The sequence below is a fragment of the Zootermopsis nevadensis genome, unplaced genomic scaffold (assembly GCF_977971745.1).
Source record: "Zootermopsis nevadensis isolate Lab colony 2312 unplaced genomic scaffold, Znev_1.0 Znev_ptg000006l, whole genome shotgun sequence".
Taxonomy (NCBI): Eukaryota; Metazoa; Arthropoda; class Insecta; order Blattodea; family Termopsidae; genus Zootermopsis; species Zootermopsis nevadensis.
In genome coordinates this window covers 2,083,961-2,097,744 of record NW_028259138.1, presented here as the reverse complement: position 1 = coordinate 2,097,744, position 13,784 = coordinate 2,083,961, and the positions used below count along the sequence as shown (strand labels likewise).

At 34.9% G+C, this 13,784-nt stretch overlaps 3 protein-coding genes across 10 annotated transcripts in view; 1 reads left to right on the top strand and 2 right to left on the bottom strand.

Annotated features, from left to right (window-relative positions):
* Nucleotides 1-4,306, bottom strand: part of Psf3 (DNA replication complex GINS protein Psf3) — a 121,160-nt gene extending 116,854 nt beyond the window's left edge. For all 5 annotated transcript variants that reach the window (XR_015533792.1, XR_015533793.1, XM_022069271.2 and 2 more), the window contains exons 1-3: nt 4,069-4,306; nt 2,610-2,754; nt 691-820 (exon numbers count right to left, since the gene is read on the bottom strand). Coding sequence is in view for 3 of the 5 variants with exons in the window: in XM_022069271.2 (XP_021924963.1) it covers nt 691-820; nt 2,610-2,754; nt 4,069-4,168 (375 nt within the window). In the remaining 2 variants the exon portion in view is untranslated. The remainder of the gene's footprint in view (nt 1-690; nt 821-2,609; nt 2,755-4,068) is intronic.
* Nucleotides 4,307-4,715: 409 nt separating this feature from the next.
* Nucleotides 4,716-12,069, top strand: LOC110832352 (deoxyribonuclease TATDN1). 2 transcript variants are annotated; one of them, XM_022069266.2, is made up of 6 exons: nt 4,716-4,931; nt 5,741-5,920; nt 7,750-7,939; nt 10,365-10,568; nt 11,596-11,799; nt 11,877-12,069. In XM_022069266.2, exons 1-6 carry the CDS (start codon nt 4,907-4,909, stop codon nt 11,980-11,982), a joined length of 909 nt encoding a protein of 302 aa, XP_021924958.2. In that variant the 5' UTR covers nt 4,716-4,906; the 3' UTR covers nt 11,983-12,069. The 2 variants fall into 2 exon arrangements, with proteins under 2 accessions (XP_021924958.2, XP_087199664.1); XM_087343538.1 differs by lacking the exon at nt 5,741-5,920.
* Nucleotides 12,070-12,847: 778 nt separating this feature from the next.
* Tmem214 (Transmembrane protein 214) overlaps nt 12,848-13,784 on the bottom strand; it is a 32,669-nt gene continuing 31,732 nt past the window's right edge. For all 3 annotated transcript variants that reach the window (XM_022069264.2, XM_022069263.2, XM_022069265.2), the window contains exons 12-13: nt 13,526-13,677; nt 12,848-13,285 (exon numbers count right to left, since the gene is read on the bottom strand). In XM_022069264.2, the coding sequence (XP_021924956.1) occupies nt 13,159-13,285; nt 13,526-13,677 (279 nt within the window). In that variant the 3' untranslated portion in view covers nt 12,848-13,158. The remainder of the gene's footprint in view (nt 13,286-13,525; nt 13,678-13,784) is intronic.

Sequence of the window (13,784 nt, the reverse complement as noted above, 5' to 3'; positions counted from 1 at the left end):
CCCAAGGGCTGTGGCTCACAGATCTTTTTTTTACCCACATACACATACTAGTTTCCCTTACAACAGGCTCATGTCAAAACATAATACAGTGCACTTTCCTACTATAAATGAGAGCTAGATCTGTATCTTTCAACGCAGCAAAATATGCAACTGAAGTTAATCACCAATTTTGTTACAATATTAAGGTGTTTTCTCTTAGAGAGTCAAAGTCAAAAGTACATTATTTTGGCCTAAACTTGGTTACAGTATAAAAAACTGGGGTTGGTTGCATACAAGTAACACAGAACTTAATCATCAATCTCAGGCTAAATTGGGTAAGTATTTCAAATCTTGGCCCATACAGATCTGTATGTCAAGCTACATCTATAAAAGTGTTTCATTTGGCCATCATGCTCTTTTCTCGTTTTCGGACGATTTGAGCCAATAAAAATTATCATACAAAAACCTGCAATCCAACCTTTAATGGCAGCAGTGTCATTCAAATCTCTTCATAGATGCTCTACTGACACTGTTGATGCCAGGTCTAAAAGTAACAAGCTGGATAGGTATTCAACAGCATGCTGTTTACATAAAGTTTCATAAAAAAGATCAGTTAATTAGTGTCTATAATATTACTTACAAATCTGAAACAGGACAAATTGATAAATAGTTAAAGCAGCTAATTAACAGAGTTCTGAAGACAAAACTTACCTGTACAAGTACAGATCCAATTACTGCTGAATCTCGATGTTCAAGCCGAGAAAGGTAAGTGCCAAATTCATAAAAGAATAAACCGAACTTGTGAAGATCAACAACACATGCATCCGCTTTCAAAATTTCTCTGCAAACATTAAGAAAAATGTTAGCTTATGTTATTCATGCTGAAAGAAATAAAGCAAAAGAAATTCCATTTTCATAACATCTGATATGGAAGTAGTATAAATAATTTGTTATGATTTACCCTACTCAATTCATGCTTAATGAATCACTATATATGTAGACCACTCATTCCCAATGTGCAAGTTGCAACATCTTTGAAAAGTGACTTAAAAATTTCCAAATACATAATCTGTATACTTATGTAGTTGGATACTGTGCCATGACTAAAAGAAAAAAATTTGCAAACCTCTGGTTTTGCAACAAAATTATGATTCTGACCACTACCTTTAATTTAAGGCTTCCATGTGGATAGAGCATTTGCAAACACAACCTCTAATGTCTGTGTCATCACCATACTGGTATTTTCCAAGAATAAAGTACCACACAAAATTTGGAGTAAAATTATAGTCTTATATATTTCAATTTTCAGGGTTTCAGAAAGATGTGAAGATTAAATATTCCGAACCGAATAAATGAATGTCCATTTCCCACAAACAACCAGCTTCTAACTTCATCATGAAAATCACTTTTATTTTTCCTGTTGTTCCCAAATAGTAGAACTGGACTTATTTTATGAAAGATTAGCTTCCTTCTTGCTTTACAACTTCATAAAACATAACCTCACATATAAAATGGATATTGTCTTAGTTTCTAATAGTTTATGTAAATGTTGCATTGCCTGAAACCAAGATTAGAACCAAATATTGCAGTTTAGTGGTTGGCATTATTGGTTTACATTTGAGAGGACCACATTCAAATTTTATTGAGAAGACTAGTGATCCATTTTGGTTGTTTCACTAAGTCTATCCTCAAAAAATGCTAGACCAGCACATCAAAATAGGGCACACACACTTCCTTCCACATTCTTTCCACATTATCCAATGCTATAAAACCCATGCAGTTGAAAAAGCACCATTAAATAGCAAAGGAATAAGTCAATACAGAACTAGTAAAAGACAATATAAAGAAGACAAGGAATATACAGAATGATACAAATTCTTAACAAAATAAACTCAAATTATAATGTTTATCAGCAAACAGATTTTCAAAAATGTAAATATGTTCTACATTCATTACAACACACATTAAATTGAAAATATGTCATAAAATTCTGCCTTCAGTATAAAAAAGTCTTCCCTCCAATATGCCAGATTCTTCAAATGATAAATTACATTGAATTTTGTAAGTTCTTTAAAAATACTACAAACAAACATATCTTTTAAAAACACATATCCCCATGAATGTAACATTTATCACTGCTATCATGTGGACGTTAAACTTCAATCAGGAATGAAAAATGTCTGGAATGAACCAAAATTACATTTTTAAATATTATGAAGGAATTATACAAAATTTAAAATATGAAGATTTATATTGAGGAAAATGAACATTTATGCCATAAATGAAAACTAAATGATCACAAACAAAAACAGTTAACCATCTCTACAGAAATGAATAACAATGTTCTCTTCAGAACAAACCAAAAGTACACAAGTATAAAAATACCATTCTGAACATGACTATAAAGTCAGAACTAACTTACACCTAATCTGTCAATATAAAATATATATTAATATAATACTTCTACTTTGCCATGGTTTCACAACTAGAGTCTTCCCTTCATGTTATGTAGCAAAACTTTTGATTAATTTCTCATTTTCCTTATGCATCTACACATCTCACCCAACCAACCTTCTTCAGCTAAATACCAATAATATACCTGATATGCTCTGGCATGTTGTACTACTGACCTATAAGCTTCTTTATATATTTTTGGTATCTCAACTGTAACTATGTTGCGCCTTTGAGAGCACAGTGTTTGTGCAAGCCAGAAAGGAAGTTCAATACTAGTTCCTACTGCAATGTCTTCACTTTCAGAAGATGGATCCAGGAAACCTGAAAACAGAGAAGAAATAGAAATTAATCATAAGCACTCAACATGATATTGTAGCATGTGGTATAAACTTGGATTTGGAAGGTGTCTGGCTTTAATGTAACTGTGTTATGGTTATTCATGATCCTCCTCTGTATAGCTAGACAAATGCAAGATGGTACCCTAAAACAGGACATAACTGCCTACTTTAACACTTATTCTTGTTTACCATTCATGATCATCTGTCTTCCATTCTCATCTACTGCAAAATAACCTCTACAGTTAAATTACCCAAAAATCATTTATCACAGGAAGAACTTGTAGGAAACATTTTATCAGAATTAAGTGTGACTTCCTAATTGAAGCAGTGTGTGCAAGGTTTCTAGGCTCACATATTTATGATTACTCTTCGGGTGCCATCCACTCACCTTCTGGTGTCCAAAAGTTACCTGTCAGTTGATGTCTAAGCTGATTTTAAAAATGGATTTACACTGAAGTAAATTATCTATATCCATCATAAGTCTAAATCTTTGTGCAATATGCAGTGTGGATGTGCAGTCAACTGTGCCCTGTAAAGTCTGAACATGCAACAAATGTCTGACTTGAGAGACCAGGGATTGGTTTATTATTATATGTAGTGAAAAGTCACATCAATCCAAAAACAACACAAACATATCCTTTCACTCATCAAAAGCTATAATTCAAACCATCATCAAAAAAAGGAATTACTGAAAGTATACCTACAATTAAATTTTTATGACCATAAATTATCACTAACAGCACAGTTTTCATAACAAGTTGTAACCTAGTGATACCCAGTGGATGAAACAAATTCAGCGCTGAAAGGAAGTCCTATCTTTCTATTTGGAACAGACAAGTAAATGTCCACATGCACATGTGAATACAGATACATACATGAAAGGATGTTTCAGGAGTGGTGTAGAACAGAGGTATTAGTATTAAATTACAATTTGATATCAACTGATCATTTCCCACGTCCCTTAAGAGAAAGAGACAAGAGATAAGGGTCCAAAGTATCTGGGAATACTGGGATTATACTTTATACTTGCTGACTGCATATTAAATACACAAATGTTTAGGGCAGGTCAGATTTGGATAAAGATTTGTGCAACATATTATACACGTAAGGTGCAAATAATATTTTGACGCGTTTATCTTTGGTGCATCCATTCTCTTAAGCCTATCACACACGTTAAAAAGTGCTCAGTTTCCTCACTCTTGAATAATGATAGCAACGTCCAAATAATGACTACGAAAAAGAGGCCTTTTAAACAACCTCACAATCGTACAACAGCATGTTATACACACATCTTTACCTAGACGATGTACAGGAACCACAAACTTGCACGGCAGCCGTTCTTGTGTGGCAAATATGTCTTCAATAGAGAAATAATGAGGAGATAAGCTACGAAACATTACTATATTATTAATTAAAATATGATTATTTTATACGTGCAATTACAACCAAACTACACATTTACACAAACCCACAACGACAGAGATTATAATTATCACAGATGACAAAGAGTAACATTAATGGCTTTCTCATAACAATTGCATTTGCAGGGCAGCTAATAGTGATTATTAAATTGCGCATAATGTGAATATTTTTCTATTTCTTGGGAGTCTCATTGAAGTTCGTTTTCTTAATGTCCTTAGATGTGTTTAGGTTGTCACATATCCTGACATAGTTGTATGGTCGGATAAGCCTAATTGCGGTTGTTGCGCGGTGTCTGATGTAGGAAGTCAGTTCCAGTAAGATCGTCCAAATGTCTCATCAGTATCTACAAAGTGCAAGAATGACGCAATGCCAAAGCATCAATTTAAACTTCTTGGCTCAGCAATGTTTTACGTGCTAGTTTCAGTATTTTATACTCAATGTTATCTATAGTTCTGAGAATACAATCCCCGAGTAACTCCGATGTCCAGCCCTTAGAAATTCAAAGGAGAGAAGGCAAACTCAATCAGAGCCATTTACATCTATATTATATCGGAACAATGCACTCTGGTGGTGCAAACTCGAAGTGAAAAGAGGTTTCAAAAGTGGCCGCAGTTAGAGCGCAGCATGTAAATTATTAACCCATACTTAAGATATGTTTACCGGAAAGTAGTTATAGTGATTATACAGACTGCCTGTGTTGAATATTATTCATTATGACTGCCGTTCGTAAATTCATAGGTATGACCAAGTAATGTATTTTGCGCATACGTCTTTTCAGAGTCATTCGTATCTGAAACATGCTTCATACTGTACAGCCTTGGCTTAGGCCTATGAAGGATCAGTGGAATGAAAATAAATTCCACTCTATTCTAATTAAGAGATTTAATTTCCTCTGTCAGTGTTGATGTTCTGGGTTATAATGCCATGTGGACATGTAGGAAAATAGGGTTTTACAGATACCTGCCAACTCTGTCTCTCATATAAATTTCTAAATTATGATCCTAACTCAAATTGAAAGTGATACTGGAATAATTTCTTAATAAAGTACTAATACCTTTTTCATGGAATCTGAATATGAGTGAATAAAATACTCTCATAGTGAGTGAAACTGTATCTTACAAAGAACACATTTATAATTTTGTATTTGAATGATTGAAGTTAAATATTTCAAATTATGCCTAGCATTTCTTGAGTCCATGTCAAGTATTTTCATTTGTTTAAACATGAATACATCTTGTAGCACTGAAATTTTTCAATGAATTAGATTTACCAATAAATATGCAAATTATTTTAAATGGGGGTTTGAGTAAAATAATAATTTAATGTTTTATTTTATTTCATTATGTTCTGTTTTAACACTAACCAATAGCATAGAATTGTCACTTTATGAACAGAATTCAAGTCCAAAAAGCTGAGTCCAATCGACAAGTAATACTGATAAGACCATTTAAAAGTGGTTTGCGTAAATGTGATGTATGATTTTCTTTCTGCTATTGTAAACAAAGGTTGTACAGACTTAGAGCACTTCCTGTTCGTATGTCATTTAGATATTGGAGTAAATCTGACAGACTCCATGTACAAAGGAATTTATCATGGATCAAAGAAACATGAAGCTGACCTCAAAGCTGTACTTCAAAGAGCATGGGATTCTGGCATGCAGAAAATGATCATCACAGGAGGCAGTTTGGAAGAAAGCAGAGAAGCTCTTCAGCTTGCAAATTCCCATGGTTTATAATTCAGTTAAAATAATATTATCTTATCCCAGTGTTCTGATTGTTATCATCACTTAAGTAACTAATTAAGTGCAACTGATTTCATAGTACAGAGTTTTCTTAATCAGTTTATAGATGACGATGGTTGTCTTCTGGGTTATATCACTGTGTAATCTAGTAGAAGTGTCAAATTTCAGAGGTGTTTACTGCCTTCATCACCATCGGTCATGACATTCTGTGCTCATAGAACCTGAAGGTTCAACACTGTGTTCAAAAATGTGCGCTTCTGGACCCTATTCCATACCAGTTCAACCAAGTCCACTATATAACCCCCCTTTTCCTCCATCTGTTTAAATATCTCTAATCTTTGCTTTGGTCACCCAAGTGATTCTTTCCCAACAAAGTTTTGTGTGCATTTCTCATTTCACCCATTCCATCCTTCTTGATTTTATCACCCCATTAAGTGAAAAGTACAGACTATGTACCTTCTCATTATATAATTTTCCAAAGTCCTTTGTTATTTCATCTCTGTTGGGTCCATATATTTTCCTTGTCCTTTTTGTTCTCAGACATCCACATTCTACCCTCTTCATATGAAGTGACCAAATTTAACACCTATATACATCATCATATTATCATCAGTTTGAGCATGAAATGTAAGTTAGAGAGATCAAATAAATAACTGCCTTAGCTGGGGTTTGATTCCCGGGAGGGTTTTTCTCTTTATCACACCCAATTTGACAGTGCCCACTCAGTGTTCTATGCAGTGTTGGCTCTTTCCCCATTAGTATGAACGTGGCCACTCATCTCCATCTTTAGGCTAATGTACCTCTGTGCCTTACATGTGGTGTGGTTCTGGGGCAAAGTGGTAATTTTACCCTCCTGTCTCCATCTGAGGTTTGTGATGGTAATTGGTATGCTATACCATGCATTTTTTTAATATTACAAACATCACCCTTAGTACACTTTTTTTTCTTATTTACAGCAAGACCCAACATATCAGTCATGGGAACCAAAATTACTTTCACATACCAAAATACTTTGAGGGCTGTGGGGTTTCCACCTCCTCAGGTGGTATTTACTTTTGGCAGCTATGAAATGTCACCAAATGGAGGTCCAAGTTGTTTACATAATGGACAACAGAACTGCAGTTGTGTGCATCTATTTTAAAATACTTTAAATAATTTTATATAGATATTCTGAGTTGACAAAATCAAATAGCAGCCAGTTTAGGAAATGCTTCAGTTCAGAATTTTTTGCTTATATAAAAATTGTAATTAATATCTATTATTTTGTATGGGTGTCGAACTTGATCTCTCATTTGAACAGAAGAGCATAGATTGAGGGTGAGTGTAAATAAAGTGCTGAGGAGAATATTTGTATGCTGAGAGGACAGAGATTATACAATGAAGAGCCTCATAATTTTTACTCACTGTATAAATTTATTAGGGTCATTAAAACAAGGAAGAGTAGATGGGATGGGCATGTACTGTAAATGGGGAAGAAATGCATAGAAACGTTTGGTGGTGAAACATACAGGAAAGAGACCATGTGAAAGATGCAGGTGTGAATGGAAGGATTTAAAAATTAATATTAGAGAGATAGGGTATGAAAGCTTGTAAGTGGACTGAACTGGTAATGAACTTATTGAGTTCCATGGAAGCAGGAATTTGTTGTTTGTCTGATCAGTTGTTAGCTTATCAAGATGAGCAATTTTCAAAGGGAGGCCTTTCCCATGAATTTACTTAGTAACTTAATAGTCAAAACTGTTCTCTACTGTTCACTTCATTCAGGATATTAAAGTATTTATTAGGACTAAATTTTGTAAACACTTTGCATTTTAGAAAAACTATACAGTACTGTGGGCTGTCATCCAACCAGATGTGGTGAGTTTGAGAAATCAGGAGACCCAACATCATACCTTCAGTCTCTCCAAGATCTAGCACACGAAGGCCAGCATAAAGTGGTAGCAATTGGAGAATGTGGACTAGATTATGATCGACTGGAATTCTGCCCCAAAGAAACACAGATAAAGTATGAAAATACTGGTACTGTAAAGTCAATTTGCTACAGGGATTTGAACTAATACAATAAAACTTTGCTAATCCAGATCCCTTTACAAACATAATCATCAGTCCTAGCTCAGTCAGTACTGCTTTTTGAAGTCTGCCTCTCTTCCATGGTCTGCTGAAGGAAGTGGCTTGACATTTTGGAAACAAGTTCTTCAAGTGTGTCAAGTGAAAGCAAAATATCTTCTGAACCACGCTCATAAATAATGGGAAATGAATGTTAAATGTTCAGGTACAGTGGTTTCAGTAATATATTATGATTATTGGTACTTTTTAGTAAGAGTTTACTAATCCAGATAACCCCTATCCCATCATATATTCCAGATTAGCAAGGTTTTACTGTGCTTACAAACTAAACTTGTATGAAATAATACCATTTGTACACGAAATTTCATGTTTTGATAGGGAAAGTGGAGATTAGAGATAGATAGATATATAGTTCCTGTAACTAAATGGAGCATAGGGCCTCCTTACGGAAGTTTATGGTCTTTAAAGCGTGCATTTTAAGAGTGGTGAGTGACTAGCCCGCTGACTCTGCACTAATTCTACTCACTCCTGATTTGACTGCCAGAGGCATCTAGCAGTGAAGCAGTCTATCAGGAGAGACTTGGGTGAGAAATGGCCGCTGAATTTTGCTTACACATCTCGTATCATGCTCGCAAGTTTCTTTGACATGCCATAAATCTACAACATGGGACCGCTGGCTTTACTTCCCTTCCTAAGGAAGTTGTGCTACAGATTTTTATCACCCTTAAAAATCCATTGACCTCGGCCAGGATTGAACCCGCGAACCTTGGGTCCAGTGGCGAGCACGCTAACCACTAGTCCACCGAGGGCGACAAAGTGGAGAGTACAGTATTCAATTTTCAAAAATTAATAATTGTTATTGTAGAAGTGTTCTTATGATCAGCAGTTAGTTTCCTTAACAAACTTTCTTCCTATTGACAGAACCCTAGTCACTGCTAACATAAAAACCTGCAATTCCATAATCCTGGAACAGTTCTACTCACCTCCCATCTTCATATATTCCTAAGCACTAGCTTAATGACATTGCCCCCAAGTCATTCTTGGTCTTGCAAGTGGCCATTTTCCAAGAGGAATGCTCACCAATAGTAGTGATCTCTGTATGGCATTTAGTTCCTCATTATTAATGTCATAAATTGCAGGTGTTTGACAAAGTCTGTGGAGTAAGAACTGAAGGTTTAACACTATTAGATACAATCCTGAACCAGTTCTACCCACCTCCTCTCCATACAACATATTCCCTAATATTCATCGGATATTATCCTACCATATCCTTTACTGTCATCCTCATGGTCATTTTCCAAATGATTTCTCCATCTGCAGCCTGTTCTGTGTCTTCTGTGGCCCAAGTATACATTTGTAATGTGTCATGCTATCTGATGAAAAACTTTTACTTCATATCAGAATACACATCATGTTGAAGTAGTATACAGCAGTAATTATCACTACGAGCAACTGTTTAGCTTAATGAAGAATGTAAAATCAAGAACAAGGGTGTCACACCGATGAACATTTGGAGGGATGCACATGCATTGCAGTGACAGAAACTGAACAAGATATTGTAATATTACTCAAACAAAAGCAATGTCAAACTGAAAGATAGTTGAGTTAATATGTGAACCCATTTTCAATATTAGGCCTAATTTAATAGCATTTTTAAGAACAGCCTGCAGGTCAATAAGAAAGGGTAAATGTGGCTGCAGGTTTGCAAAAGGTTCATAACACCTAAATTAGAATTTTGGAAACTAGACTGGAAGTTAACAGTTCCTTTTTCAATGCCAGGATCTGGAATGCAGGGAACTATCTTCTCCAGCTTCATAATGTAAGGCTTAGACAAAGGGGTAATTTTATCATACTCATACTTGCATCAACAACCTGATTTTCGATTTTTTAAATTATTATTACATTTTCAAATTATTGTCCATTATCTGTATTATTGAAGATGGTTGTAGCACCATGTAGTCTACCAGACTGCATGGCGCTACAACCCAGAGAACAGCCATCTTCAAACTCACCACTGAAAACCTCAAATCTGGTGCCTTGAAGGACCTCTGTCTACTCTCATATGGGAGATTTCTGAATCTGTTCAGACATTTGGTAGGACTCCTTATACAAATGATCAGCCCATTGCAAGGCTTATTATACCTATTCAGGACAGCATAACATAAAGATGCAGACAAACATCCATGTCTTGAGTGGGATTCTGACCCACAGTCCTGGTGTCTGAGCGATGAAGGCTCACCCCAGAATGCACAGCCACTGTGACCTGTTATTATTTTCTCCATTTTATTTCAACAGTCTTATTTTGCTGATGAGCATTCTGTGATAAGAAACTGCCTTTATGCTAATACTATAACATCTTACAGGTATTTTGAACATCAGCTCACACTGTATGAGACCTTGAAGCTGCCTCTGTTCCTGCATTGTCGCAATGCTGCCTCAGATCTGGTGAATATTCTGTCCAGGAACAGGGACCTACTGAATGGAGGGGTAGTGCATTCTTTTGATGGTTCTGAAGAAGACATGAAATCCCTACTGGGATTAGGTTACTATATTGGTATCAATGGTTGGTAAGTACTGGAACAAATTAATATGACAATATTTGGTTCTATCACTGCAATGAACACAATGGATTATAGGTAAGGATTTGGAAGGAGGATGCCATTCAAGGATAGTGCTCTTCCAGATTGACAGTGAATACTCTTCTACGTTATGACCAACATTGAGGAGAAATGTTGGTAACCACCTACAATATTACACCAAAAACAAAGAAAATAAGAGTGGACAATGTCACCACTATGAGAACCTCAGGTCTCATATGGAATACACATATTCTTTAAATAGGCTTTGATGTTCATATGCTACATATAATTTATTCTTGCAAAGCTAATTATACTTTCTACAGAAACTATTTTTGTATTTTAATTCCTATTATGTCCACACCATTGTATCAAGTTGTATAATATATTTCATTATCCATCAGATAAAAACTCAAATTTTACACGCACATCATATGAGTTGATGTTTTAAAAATTATGGGAACATATTACCCAAAACATGTTTTGGCATTACTCCCATCATCAGGGGTAGCATCACTCTATTACTGACCATACTGAATGTTTCAAATAAAATTTTAGAACTTTATTATATGTAGTGAGCTGTTTCTGAGAAAACTGAAGTCTGATTTCAGGTTCATGCAAAGTATTGTTCATATTAAATTGACATGACACATAATTAAATTAACTGGTCACTTTTTATTACGAACCCCCAACACCAAATTTCATTAATATTGTTTTCATTAGTCTTGGATATGAAACAGGCAGATGGATGGTCATGGCATCCTTATATGCTTACCCTTTGTGTACTTTGTGCAAAGAATAAATAAACCCAATCTTCCAAGAATACCATGCATTTTTCTTGCAAGTTGCTGATCTGTAGTGAGTAATATAATTTTCATCACCTGCCAACATTGGTCTCATTTTATGAAATTCACATCCTTGTTAGCAATATTTGACTGACATATGTATTGTTACAAAATTAACAGACCACAAAAAAGTGTGGTAGTTGACAGACTGATATTGTCATTTTTTCTAACAGTTCACTGAAAACTTCAGATAATCTTCAAGTCGTTGCAAAGATTCCAAATGATCGTCTGATGCTCGAGACAGACTGTCCCTGGTGTGAAGTGCGCCCCACACATGCTGGTGCCAAATTAATTAAAACAACATTTCGAACTGTCAGGAAAGAAAAGTGGCAAGCAGGCAGCATGGTGAAGGGAAGAAATGAACCAGCAAATATAGTGTAAGTTTTAGGGACAATATTATTGAGAGATTAGAAGTGTTCACAAGATTAACAAATATTATGTTTGTTACTTGCAGACATATACTGGAGATAGTGGCTGGTGTGAAAGAAGAAGATATGGAAGAGTTATGCAACACAGTGTACCAAAATACCATGAAATTATTTTTTCCAGATTGTCATTAAGGTAATAGATGCTGTTCATCATCTGGAAATGAACCAACAATTTTGTTATGTAACATTTAAAAAGCCTAATTAAATAAATTAAGAATCTATCAGTTTTCTTCTATTATCTTTACCTTTTCCAGAATGTTTTGCCTGTTATACATATCCCTAATAATCTTGATTTCTAAACTTCTTTCATTGTGGTCAATTAGCAGCTTGTACATCTCACATGAAATACCTTTGGTTTTTGTCCTACATCCATTTGACTTTGAGCCATTTAAAATTTTCACCATCCTGTCACTGGGTATGCTAGTGGTGGAGCTACTGTGTAAATGCCTCCAAATGTTTGATTTATTTCTCCAGGGTTGTCTCCATTACCTTTTAACGCCATCACACTGTACCTTGCAAGATGAAGTTACTCTGCCCATGTTCAAGCAGTCTGGCCTGTGCATCAACACATATCAGGGCTATGATCTTAGTGGAAATAAACTCTATAAGAGATCACAGTTAACAAGGTATCCTCTATGACAGGGGTACTCACCATTCTTTGCTGGCATACCACTAACCAAATGCATTCAGGGAAAACTTATTTATGTGAATATCATCTTTTTATTTTCTCACTTAGTTCGTGTACCACTCTACAATTGCTTGAGAAACGCTGCTCTAGGATATACAATTTAACATATCAGTATTCCAAAAAGGCAATGAACTGTATATATGAACAGAATTTCTTGACTTCCCAAGAGAATAAACTGTTCCACTTACCTTCCAAATTGATATAAATAGCATAAAAAACAGTGTTTATAAGGAAAAACTTTCATTAGAAAACTCAGAATACAATATTAAAAAGTAGTATAAACAAAAATATAATTTAATTAATTCAATATAATTATGTAACTCTGAGTTAATTTATTATTTTTTACATGTACATAAAATGATACACTTAAATGACAAAACTGTATGCAGCACAGTTACAATAATATTTAATTACATACACCTTGTTTTAGTTCCTAACATACAGCACAACCTACATGTTCCCAACAAATTTATCACTTTAAAATCATGCAAACAAAAGACATACAAAATCAAAACTATATCTATCCAAATATATTTTATTCTTACAACCTGTTTTAAATTTCAGAAATAAGACTGAAGACCACTAAATTTTTAACAATCAAACAGTCCCACCTCACTCACTCACTGAACTTTTGATAATGTCTGCACTTTCTGACACACCCAATCATATGTCCATACAGCATAAACCTGTGTGGTGTTCAGCGCTTCCATCGAGTATTTCTGAAGATTCTCTGGAGACAAGTTACCACTGCAATATAGATGAAAATTACAGGTATTTATTCTTTCACATTCCAATATGTATCAATTACTATTACAGTACAATAATTCAAATTGCACAACCGACAAAACTTCAATGTGACAGAAAGTAATTTTGAGCTTACATACAACATAACACAAAGTGCCACAGTTGTATAAAATGAGAAGAGGAATTAAACAAAGTGGCTCCAGTAATTACTGCATATTTCTCAATGAATTAATTTACACTTACACAAAGACATTAGTTTTGAACCACTCTAGTCCTATGTATGAGTACCGAAGAAAAAACTGCCTCAGGATTAAAGCGCTCTGCTTGGCTAATTCCCAGGCTTCAATGGAATGTACCTTCACTTTATCCAATAACCCTGGGGCATAGTGGTTGATCTGGAAGAAAAAGAAATGAAAGAATACATTACATCAATACCTGAATAGATATTTGTATAGTAAGTAAAATGTTTTATAAATAGTGGTAACAAAGCCTGAGAGTTCAT